This window comes from Apis cerana, linkage group LG2, assembly GCF_029169275.1.
Source record: "Apis cerana isolate GH-2021 linkage group LG2, AcerK_1.0, whole genome shotgun sequence".
In the NCBI taxonomy this organism is placed as follows: domain Eukaryota; kingdom Metazoa; phylum Arthropoda; class Insecta; order Hymenoptera; family Apidae; genus Apis; species Apis cerana.
In genome coordinates, this window is record NC_083853.1 from 2,403,998 (window position 1) to 2,416,879 (window position 12,882).

Consider the following 12,882-nt stretch of genomic DNA (forward strand, 5'->3'; position numbering starts at 1 on the left):
TTTTTATTGCACATTTTTTATATTATAAATGTGAACACTCATGATGATATTATATATATATATACTTTTTCTTTTGTAATAATAAATATTTTTAAATTTTAAAGAAAATTTTCTCCTTTGCAATATTTCATATACTTTATAAATATCGTGGAAGTTTCTTCTAATGATCAAATATGTATCTAACTAGAGAACGTTTTATAAGATTATATATTTGTGAATATATACTCTTCTTGCTTGATAGTTACTTTATTCATTCGTCTAGCACCGCAAGCTATATCAATATATATATATATATATATATATATATATATATATATATACATATATATATATATATATATATATACATATATATATACATATATATATATATATAATGCAACTAATAATTACATATTATTATCTACCTAGTTACCTAGGTTAGTTACCTAGTAACAAGAAAACTACTTGAAAATTATTGATCGATACGTTATCATTAACCGTTATGTTTCATATGAAATTCCTCTCATTTAAAAAGCAATTTTATACGGATAACATTTGAAAATATTCAGTTGCTTTCGAATCAATGCAACAATTTAAATGATCAAAAGCTTTCACATATCATTCTAGTGTGATATACTATCAAATATAATTATAATATAATAATCAATATAATAATCAAATATTATTCGATTCAAAAAAATTCGAAAAGTTTTTTGATATTATGTTAAAACAAGTGACATCTAAGAAAGTTATAAATATTATTTGGTTCAGTGTAGCCTTAACTTTTTGTTGGCCACTTCCAGCTAATAGTACCAAAATTCAAGTGTTTGTTTTTAGAATTTTACAAATAATTAGTATTATTAATGCTTTTATGCTAATTGTGCCGTTATCATATTCTATTTATTTGCATTATAATGATATTGCCATTGTCTTTCAATCTCTTGCTATATTAATAGGTTTGTCTCAAATGATTATTCAAACTGTTATATTATGCTTTATTAAATACAACTCTTTACAAGTAAGTTTGTATTTATTTTATCTTTTTGCTACATTTTACATAAAAAAATAAATATTTTTATTTTATATGGATTATTTTATAATTATTTTTGCTTTTTTTCTTCGTTATTTTAATATTATTAATTTTATAAAATAATATTTAATATTGAATCTAAAATATTGACACTAATAAGTTTCTTATATTTTGAATTATCATTATAATATTTCTTAATTGTATTTATTCATTGTATTTATAATTGTATTTATAAATTCTATATACATAAGAGAAATAAAAAAAAATTTTATTTATGAATTTGATATTTAAAATAAATTATTTTCATTTAATTAATAACAATTATTATTTTTTTCTAATCTAATATTCATTTATTGAATATTTTATAAAATATTTTATGAAATTTAATTTTAAAAAATCATTTATAGAATAGCGGAGAAGTTAGCTGATATTTGATATTTAAGCACTTATCAAAAATCGATATGAAATCAATAAATTTCAGTTATATTTATTAGTATTCAATTCATATTTATTAGTATTTAAAAAAATTGAAAGAAAAATATTAAATATTATTTGGTTTTTAATATAAATTAATTATTATTATTTTTAAAACATTAAAATTCTTATTACTTAAAATCAATTTTATAATGGTATTCAAAATTACATAAAATTATTTGAAATCGTGAAATTATATAAATTTTAAAATTATTCAAATTATTCTCCTATGAATAGCTGAATTATAATCTATTTATAATTTAATTATTTATAATTTTATAATTTAAGATAGAGTTTTCTTTTTTCTTTTATACATAATCTTACAAAAAATTTTTCTTAATCTTAATTTTATTAAAAATTATAATTTTAATAAAAGATTATGTGTATGTACAGTATATAATTTATATATAATAGAAATTTCTTTTTGACGACAAATTTTTTTTTTTTAATTCATAATTTTTTTATTATTAATTTTAAATATTTTTTTATGATTCAAATATAATACAATTTCTAATGGAAATATATTTTAATATATAAATTTAATATATAAAAAATATATAAAATAAAGTAAAAACGTGTTGATAATATAAAATTAGTCGAGCTCCTATAAATTGTAACTTTTGTATAGCAATTTTAATTTTAATATCTCTTGAAATGAATATAAAAGTAATAACTAATAGAATTCAATAGAATTTTTGAATTTCTAAATTTAATTTTGATTATAGCGTGTAATCGAGGAAATGATAACTTGTATCAAAGAAGCACAGCAATACGAAAGGAAAATTTTCTGTAAATATATCGAGAATTGCAACATATTTTACGGAAGTTCTTTAACAATCACATACGTGGTTGTAATTATTTACATAATGGGACCTATAATCCTGCCAGCACCTTTTCCAGTAGATACCGAATACCCGTTTCACATTAATTCCACGATAATAAAGATTATCATATATTTGCAACAATCTTTACTTATTTTTCAATGCGCTGGACATTTATGCATAAGCATATTTTGCGCGCTTTTGCTTTGGTTCACGGCCGCAAGATTCGAATGTTTGATCGTGGAATTGCAAAAAATCACAAATATTGGTATGCTAATTATTTGCATAAAAAAACAATTGCGTTTAAGAAGGTAAAAAATGACACGTGTTCTAGATTTAATTTATGCATCAGATGAAATAGGTAGAAAATCTTCTTCTATCTTTTTCATCCGAATATACTGTATTTTTATTGCAATTAATTCTCTTTTTTTTTTCTTTAGATACGCAAAAAAAGTGGTGAATAGTTTTCGCTTTATGATAGTTTATGCCATCGGTGTAAGTACATTTGCTCTGACTCTATATGGTATTATAATGATAGTGGTAAGTAAAATTTTTGTTTCATATATTTGTGTAATATAACATTTATAATATAATTACGCAATTTATGACAGAAGGCACCATTAATTATGAAAATAGAGTCTGTAACTTTGAGTTTTGTTTTACTCCTACAAATTTATATATATGCATGGCCTGCTGATCATATGAAGGATATGGTAACTTATGTTTTATTATTTATATTTATAAATGTAGTAAATTAGTAGTTATATTTATGATTATATATAAAAATAATATATATTATGTATTATTTGAAGTACATTGAATTATTCATATTTCTTAGAGTATAAACGTTTCAAAAAGTGTATATAACATAATATGGTATAAACAGACATTGAGAATGCAAAAGAATCTGTTAAATGTATTGATGTATCAGCAACCAATAACCTTTTCCGTTGATTGTATATTGCCAGAGTTTTCATTACATTATTATTGCTCGGTAAGTCGAATTAATAATTCAAATATCGTTTATGAATTAAGAATAACGCAATAATTAACAGAATGATAATATTTCAGTATGTATCCAATATTTTCTCTATCTTCACAGCTATACGTGTCATCATAGAAGATGATCAATTAGAAATTTAATATTGTTCTATTAAGTAATTGTTAAAATATTTCAATTAATCGATCATTTTTGTGCAAACATTAATTTAAGTATTTAATTAATATTTGATTGTGCAAACAACTTATTAATCTATATTTTTTATTAAATGTCGGTTAGCAATTGATATTTTTAATTGATAATTAGCAACTAAATATATATAATTAATCTAAATCAAATTTTTATAATTGATTGTAAATCAATCGATAAATCATTTTAAAAATTATACAATAATATAACATTAAATATAAGATTGATATTGCTACTGCTAATCATAATTTTCATTATGATTTATTAATTCATTCATTCATAAGAAAGTAACTTTTTCAAATAGGTTTATCTATCATATTCTAGTTGCTTATCACGATGTTAATAATAAATAATAGATACAAAATTGTCGTATGTTAATGTATATAATGTTATGAATAAATATAAATGAAATTCGATATACTAGCAATTTTTTTAATAAAATATCTCGAAAACTGAGACTGACTGATGAATATATGTACAGAAAAAAATTGTTTAAAATCTTTGCTCTAACATATTTAAAAATTTATAAAAATATTGTCTATAAATTGATCAGAATTTAATTTTCTATAAATATTCACAATTTAGTAATCTGTTGCATCTTACTGAAATCAAAAACGAAAGTTTGATTCGGATTTGAAATAAAAAAAAAATAAAATGCAATTAATTAATATATTCTTGTCATTGCCACATTTTTTCACATCATGAACTAATTTCAATACTAAGTCTTTAATTCGACAAAATTTATTATTGTACTTGTATTTTTTTATTGTATTTTTTTATTCGCTACATATATAGACATTTTTATACACATAGATACTGATGATGATATTTCTAAATGTTAAAGAAAGCTTTTAATTTTTTGTTGTGTTTTGTCTACCTAGTAAATATCACAGAAGCTCTTTTAATAAATTAAACTAAAATTATCTAACTAGAGAACATTTTTACATTATTATACATTTATGAATATTACTCCTGTTGTTTGATAACTACCTTATTCATTCTTCTAGCATCGCAACCTATGTCAATATATATATATAATGCAACTAATAATTACATATTATCGTCTAGTTATCTAGTAGCAAGAAAATTACTGATCGATATCATTGTCATTAACTATTATGTTCTATATGATTTAAAATTCTTTTTACTTAAAAGACAATTTTATACGGATAAAAACATCTGCAAATATTTAGTTGTTTTCGAATCAATGTAACAAATCTAAGTCGATAGCTTTCGCATTGTTTTCTAGTATCTTGTTATAGTATCTTGTTATACTATTAAATATTATACTATTTATAGTCGAATTTTCTTCATATTATGTTAAAACAATTGACACCTGAGAAAGTTATCCACATTACTTGGATTAGTGTAGCTATAACTTTTTGTTGGCCACTTCCTGCCAATAGTACCAAAATTCAAGTGTTTATGTTCAAAACTCTACAAATAATTAGTATTATTAATGCCTTTATATTGCTTCTGCCATTGCTATATTCGGTCTTTCTACATTTCGATGATATTGTTGTTGTCTTTAAATCTATCGCTTTATGTGTAGGTTTGTCTCAAATGATTATTCAAACTGCTATATGTTTCGTTAAATACGACATTCTGCAAGTAAGTTTTTACATTATCTTATTTTTGCAAAATATTTTCATACTGAAATTATTAATAGTTTTATATCGTTCTTATTTTTTTTTCCTCCTGTTATTTTGATGCTGCTAATTTTAATATCGATACTTAGAAATTTCTTATATTTTCATTGAATTATATTTATAACATTTTTTAACTGTATCGATATAAAATCGATATGAAAGATCAAAAGCAAAATCAATGAAATTACAGAAGCAGTTTTAATTTTATTTACTAAAATCTTTCAAATACTTATTGTTATTTTAAATTTATTGTTTAATTTTGAATAAAATGTTAATTAGTACAATTAATATACTAATATTAAATACTTTTTACACAAAATCGGCTTCATGTTTAGAATCACGAATTTATTTGAAATCTTAATATCGCATAAATTTTGAAATTGTTAAATAATTTTCCAATAATTTTTAAATATGAGCTATCATTGTAAATATTTTATTTTTATTTTTATATTATAATACTTCTCTCTATTATATTCCTATTTTACAAAAAAATTCACTTAAACTCAACATTTTAATTTTAATAAAAAATTGCATGTACGTATATATAATAGAGCTAATTTTTTTGGTAAAATATATATTTTTTTAATTCATAATAATTCTATCTTCTTATATTTCAAAATATACAATTTTTGAACAAATTTTTTATACAAATTTCAAATAGAAATATATATATTATAAATTCGATAGACTTAAAAACGTTGATAACGCAATTGAGTTCATATTATACGAAAATTTTTTTATAATAATAATATAATAATAATATTCTATTATAATAATAATATTCTATAATAATATATAATATTTCTAAAAAATGAGTATCAAAACAATTAATAAAGTTCTATATAAACGGAAATTTTTAAAAATTTGAATTTGATTTTAAATTACAGCATGTAATTGAAGAAATGATAACATATGTGAAAGAAGCTCAACAATATGAAAAGAAAATTTTCCATAAGTATATCAAAAAGTGCTACACATTTTATGGATATTCTATAGTATGTATGTACCTGACTGGAGTTGCTTTCATAATAGGGCCTGCATTCTCGCCGGTTTCCTTTCCAGCAGATGCAGAATATCCATTTCAAATTAATTATAAATTAGTAAAAGTTATCATATATTTGCAACAAACTTTAGTTGGTTTTCAATGCACTGCACATGTATGCTTAAGCGTATTTGGCGCGCTTTTACTTTGGTTCACGGCTGCAAGATTTGAATGTCTGGCTGTGGAATTGAAAAAAATCAGTAATATTTATATGCTGATTGATTGCATTAAAAAACAATTACATATAAGGAGGTAAAAATAACATGATGATAAGTTCCAGATTCAATTAAAATATTTATGTATTGAACGTTTGGATGACGTAGAAAGTAGTTTTATGAGTAATTTAAGAACCCAAAATAGAATGGAAATCAAAACTAATGAAATTATATTTGCTTTTCATTTGTATAAAATTCAAAATCTTATACAAATAAAAATGAAATATTATTATTATTTTTAATTTATATTTAGATTTGACATAAATAAAATGATTATTTTCTACTTCTTGAAGATGTTCGATTTTCTATTTCTATTCTTTTTCTAAATATTGAATCATTTTTAATTATTTTTAACTAAAGAAGAAAATTTCATAAATTTTTTTTATATTTTTTTTTATTTTATTTTAGTTTCTAAGTTTATTATATTAAACCTTTTAAGTTTTCTAATTGCATTAACCCACTGTATTTTTATTGCAATTAATTTTTTCTTATTTATTTTAGATACGCAAAAAGAGTGGTAATTAGTTTTCGCTTTATAATACTTTGTGCCATAGGAATAAGTACATTTGCTTTAACTTTAGGTGGAGTTATAATGATAAAGGTAAGTAAAGTTCTTTTTTATATATAAATATATATTATATAATATATATAATAAAATTAATTATATATATTCCAAATAGAAAGCACCATTTATTGTAAAAGTACAATTCATAACTTTGATTTTAACTCTACTCACAGAAATTTATATGTATACCTGGCCTGCTGATCACATGAAAGATATGGTGAATTATATTTTATATAAATGTATAATTTTAAAAATGTATATGTTATGTATTTTTCAAAATATAACTAAATCATCAATATTTCTTAGAGCATAAATGTTTCACAAAGTGTATACAATATAACATGGTATAAACAAACATTACGAATGCAGAAGGATGTGTTAAATGTATTAATGTATCAACAACCAATAATTCTTTCTATTAATTGTATATTACCAGAACTTTCATTACATTATTATTGCTCGGTAAGTCAAATTAAAATACCAATTACGATATATGAAATAAGAACACAAAAGTGACAAAGTAATAATATTTCAGTATCTATCCAATGTTTTCTCTATATTCACAGCTATACGTGTCATCATAGAAGATAATTCATCATAAATTTAACATTTTTCTATCATGAAATTGTTAAAATACTTAACGAGATTTTTATGCAAATAATATATTTAAGTATTTATTTAATAATTAATAGTTATTTCTTTCGTTGTGAAATAAATGTTTGATTCGGATTGTAAATCTATTTTTTTTATTAAATAGTAATTATTACTTTTAATTAATAATTAATATAAACCAATTATTTTTAATTAATAATTTTAAAAATCAATTAAATTTTTTTATAATTAATTCAATTAATTAATAAATCATATTAAAATCTAACATCCCATTGGTAATTCGATTTCTATCAATTCGAAAAAAAGACTAAAATAGATTTATTCTGCTAATGTAATCGTTGTATCGATCATAATAAGAGAATTCTGATCTTTTCATGTATATCAGAACCAAAGAAATGAAATTCTTTTTTTAATTCAAAAATATCTGATTTTTTATTATTTCTGTCTTTTTTCTTTACAAATAATGAACTGGAAAACAAAAATGATATCTAATAAATCTAGAAATATCTCGATTTTAATCTTAATAATTTTATCAAGTAAGAGAATCAAAGAATTGAATTATTGCATAATTTTTATCACTATATTTATTATTCCATATTATTTTATTAAAATATTATATTTTATCATTATTGAACTTATTATATCAATAAATATATAATAATAATTTTAATAGTTACCATGTTAATTTAAGTTAAAATGCTAATAATTTATATACGAAACAAATAAAAATTTTGGTTTTTTGGTTCGCTTTTTTTCAGAATTGCTATATATGAAACAAATTCAATCTTTGATATTTTCTTCGAATAATTGAAAAATAAAAAGTTAATTATAATAGTTTTATTATTGTCTTTTCTTTTACATTGCGAAATCAGAAAATGATAATTTTAAAACTATGATATTAAATTTTCAATTCACTAAATCATGGAAATGGTATTCTAAATCCTAAGAAAGATTTACTTCATAATTCTAATAATACTTCATAATTACAATTTCTTATATAATTTATCATCTTGTCAATGGATGAATTCCAGCGATTAAATATATAGGTAACGTTAGAATATTAACTAGAGAACGTTTTACAATATTATATATTAGTGAATATCACTCTTGGTAAGCAATCTATACGTTTTTCTAGTAACACAACTCGTGCTAATATATATAATGCATCTAATAATTATATATTATTATCTAGTTACCTAGTAACAAGAAAACTACTAGAAAATTATTGATCGATACGTTATCATTAACTGTTATGTTTCATATGAAATTCCTCTTACTTAAAAGACAATTTACACGAATAACATTTCTAAACATTCAGTTGCTTTCGAATCAATGTAACATCAATATTTACATATCGTTTTATTGTCTTATCGTTCTATTATACAAACACTAAATATTATTCCATTCATAAGAAGAAAAGTTTCTTGATATTATGTTAAAACAATTGACACCTGAGAAAGTTATTCACATTATTTGGGTCAGCGTAGCTTTAACATTATGTTGGCCACTTCCTGCCAATAGTAGCAAAACTCAAGTGTTTATGTTCAAAGCTTTGCAGATAATTAGCATTATTAATGCTTTTATATTGTTTCTACCGTTGTTATATTCGATCTATCTACATTTTGATGACATTATTATTGTTTCTAAATGTGCGGCTGTGTCAATAAGCTTGACTCAAGTAATCACTCAAACTATCATATGCTTCGCTAAATATGACTCTTTGCAAGTAAGTTTTCAATCATTTTATCTTATTTATCACATTTTATCATATTTTATCATTTAAAAAATGAAATATTTTTACGTTAGAACTATTAATTACTTTTATTGTTCTTATATATAATTCTGATACAAAATCACACGAAATCATTTGAAATTACTTAAACAATTCTGAACAGCTGAATTTTTGAGAGCAAATAAATAATTTTTCTCTCTACATAAAAAAAATTTTTTTTTAAAACATATAATTTATAAGTATAAGATATAATGCTATATAATATTAAATATATATATATATATATATAATACAATGATTTTTTTTCGTAGTAACTATTTTTTCTTTAATTCATAATCTTTTTATATTAAATTTTATACACATTTTCACATTTCAAATGCAATTTATATTGGGAATTTTATGAGTTCGAATAAAAATTGTTTACAATACGAAATATTGATTGAATTAGCATAAAATATATAACAATTCATCATCATCATTATACTACATAATATTTATGTAGTAGTTTTTTATACTAATATTCCTTAAAATGAATTCATCAAAATCAAAATAAAACAAATTTTCATATAGGATAATATTCCTAAAATTTTAATTTTAATTTTCAATTACAGCATGTAATCGAAGAAATGATAATTTGTATTAAAGCAGCACAACAATACGAAGAAAAAATTTTTCACAAATATATCGAAAAATGCTACACATTTTATGCATGTTCTATAACATGCATGTATCTAACTACAACTGCTTTCATAATAGGACCCGCATTCTCGTCAGCCTCCTTTCCAATAGATGCAGAATATCCTTTTCAAATTAATTACACGCTAGTGAAGATTATCATATATCTACAACAGACTTTGGTCGGCTATCAATGCGCTGCACATGTATGTTTGTGTATATTTGGCGCACTTTTGCTTTGGTTCACGGCCGCGAGATTTGAATGTTTGGCCATGGAATTGCAAAAAATTACCAATATTGGTATGCTGATAGCTTGCGTTAAGAAACAATTACATATAAGGAGGTATAAATCGTGGATTAAATTATGCATTTATGTAGAATGTTCGGGAATAGGTAAAAAGTTTAAGTTATGATTCAAGAGAACAAAATAAGATGAAAACGGAAGATAATGAAATTTCAGATTTTTAATCTGCTTGTTTAAAAACCATTTTATGCTACATATTTTCTGTTGAGCTATTTTCTATATTTCGCTTAAATAGAGAAAATTGCTCGTGTCAATTTTTAATTATTAACAATTAAAAAACGAAATCTTCAAAATTATTTTATATTTCATTTTCTTCTTATTTTAATTTTAAGAATTAAATTTTTTAACTACATTGTCTGAACACATTGTAATTTTATTGAAATTAGTTGTCCTTTCTTTTTTTTTTTCCTTTAGATACGCAAAAAAAGTAGTAATTAGTTTTCGTTTTATAATACTTTATGCCATAGCAGTGAGTACATTTGTCTTGATTTTAGATGGTATTATAATGATAATGGTAAGTAAAACTTTCAATATTTTTTATACAATGTACATATAATAATACAATGAACATAATATACAATGTTCATATACAATGTAATATATATAATTTAATTATTTTCATTTATGAATAGAAGGCATCGTTAATTGTGAAAGTACAATTTATAACTCTGAGTTTGTCAATGCTCACAGAAATCTACATATACGCATGGCCTGCTGATTATATGAAAGATATGGTGAAATATGTTGCATTATTAATATATATACATATATCTTTTTTGAAGTACATTGAATTGTTTATATTGTTTAGAGTACAAATGTTTCAAAAAGTATATATAATATAACATGGTATAAGCAGACATTGAGAATGCAAAAGGATCTATTAAACGTATTGGTATATCAGCGGCCAATAATCTTTTCTGTTAATTGTATATTACCAGAACTTTCATTACATTATTATTGCTCAGTAAGTCAAATTAAAATACCAATTACGATATATGAATAAGAACACAAAAGTGATAAAGTAATAATATTTCAGTATCTATCCAATGCTTTCTCTATCTTCACAGCTATACGTGTTGTGATAGAAGATGATCCATGATAAATTTAATATTGTTCTATTATATAATTATGAAGATAGTTCACCAATTAAATTTTTATATGAAATGATGTATTTAAATATTTAATTAATAATTGATTGTTATTTCATTATGAAATAAATGTTCGATTCGAATTGCATACCTATAATCAATCTTTTCTTCATTAAATTCAGAATGATTAATATTCACTTAACAATTTTTTAATTAAATTTAATAAATCACAAAGAATATTTAGAATTAATTTTTAGGATAATCAATTAATTAGGATAATTCAATTAGGATAAATCAATTAATAAATCATATTTAAAATTATTTAAAATTCATTATTAAATTATGTAATGATACATATTAAATGTAAGATTGATATTTCTATTATCGTAATTTTCATCAATTTTAATCTTCTAAAGATTATTTTACATTTTATTTTAGCATTCGTTATGAAGTATCGATGCATGATTTGGAATTGAAATATTTTAAGATATTTCGCCAAAATTCATGAGAAAGTACCATTCTGATTGTTCATCCATTATATCATTATTCATTAATTATATCCTTTATTACTCGTTATTATGAAATGTTAATATAAAAAGCGAATAAAAAATTGTTGCGTGCACATATTATCATGAATGCATAAAAATAAAAAAAATACAATGTAACAGTATTAATCATTTTTTGCAAATATTTCGAAAACTAAAATCAATAATCGATTATATGTTAAAAAGAAGTTGTTTTTAATTTTGACAATAATAATATCTCTAAAAATAATCAAAATCTATGAGGACATTGCACGTTTTTAAAATGACTAAAATTTAATTTTCTATAAATACAATCTAATTACTTTTGCATTCTGCTAGAAATATTAGGAACCAGTGTTCGATTTGTTTCTCATTGATTATTAATCAATTATTATAGTTAAATTATTATTATTTCACCATTATTGAATACAAATTTATTATATCAATGAAAATAATTATTTTTTACTGAATTTTAAATAATATTGCTGAAAAGAATTTTTATTGGAAATTGTGAATAGCAAATAAGAATTTTGCTCTTGTACTTCGTTCTCATTTATTTTCTTTCTTCTCCATATTATATTCGAAATACAATCTTTCGTCATTCTTCTAAACAAATTAAGAAATGTAGCTATTATATTTATTATTTATTATTTCACATCATGAATCTTGTCGTAATTTCCATATTATATTTTCAATCCATGAAATCAACAATTTATAATTATTCTTTTTTATTGCACATTTTTTCATTCTTTATATTATACACGACACTCACAATTCATATTTTTAAACTAGAAAAAAATTTTTTCCACTATTTCAACGTTTTGTGTACTATACCATCTCGTAAATATCGTAGGAATAAGTTCTTATAATGACTGATAATATGTAGATAACTCCATTCTTATGTTGTTTAATAACTTATCTATTTTTCAAATAGTAAGCCTATATATGTATAATAATAACCAATAATTACATGTTATCGT

The 12,882-nt window shown here is 21.7% G+C and overlaps 2 protein-coding genes and 1 pseudogene across 3 annotated transcripts; all 3 read left to right on the top strand.

Moving 5' to 3' along the window:
• Positions 1-504: 504 nt before the first annotated feature.
• On the top strand, positions 505-3,912 carry LOC108004496 (uncharacterized). Its single transcript, XM_062071761.1, has 6 exons — positions 505-1,000; positions 2,212-2,618; positions 2,748-2,847; positions 2,919-3,020; positions 3,146-3,301; positions 3,379-3,912. The coding sequence occupies exons 1-6, from the start codon at positions 704-706 to the stop codon at positions 3,448-3,450; spliced, it is 1,134 nt and encodes a 377-aa protein (XP_061927745.1). The 5' UTR covers positions 505-703; the 3' UTR covers positions 3,451-3,912.
• Positions 3,913-4,363: 451 nt separating this feature from the next.
• Positions 4,364-7,606, top strand: LOC108004485 (uncharacterized; annotated as a pseudogene).
• Positions 7,607-8,849: 1,243 nt separating this feature from the next.
• On the top strand, positions 8,850-11,550 carry LOC107998410 (odorant receptor 49a-like). Of its 2 annotated transcripts, none has more exons than XM_062072125.1 (6): positions 8,850-9,305; positions 9,923-10,329; positions 10,705-10,804; positions 10,926-11,024; positions 11,099-11,254; positions 11,327-11,550. In XM_062072125.1, exons 1-6 carry the CDS (start codon positions 9,012-9,014, stop codon positions 11,387-11,389), a joined length of 1,119 nt encoding a protein of 372 aa, XP_061928109.1. In that variant the 5' UTR covers positions 8,850-9,011; the 3' UTR covers positions 11,390-11,550. The 2 variants fall into 2 exon arrangements, with proteins under 2 accessions (XP_061928109.1, XP_016913160.1); XM_017057671.3 differs by having other exon boundaries at positions 10,923-11,024; positions 11,327-11,548.
• Positions 11,551-12,882: the final 1,332 nt, after the last annotated feature.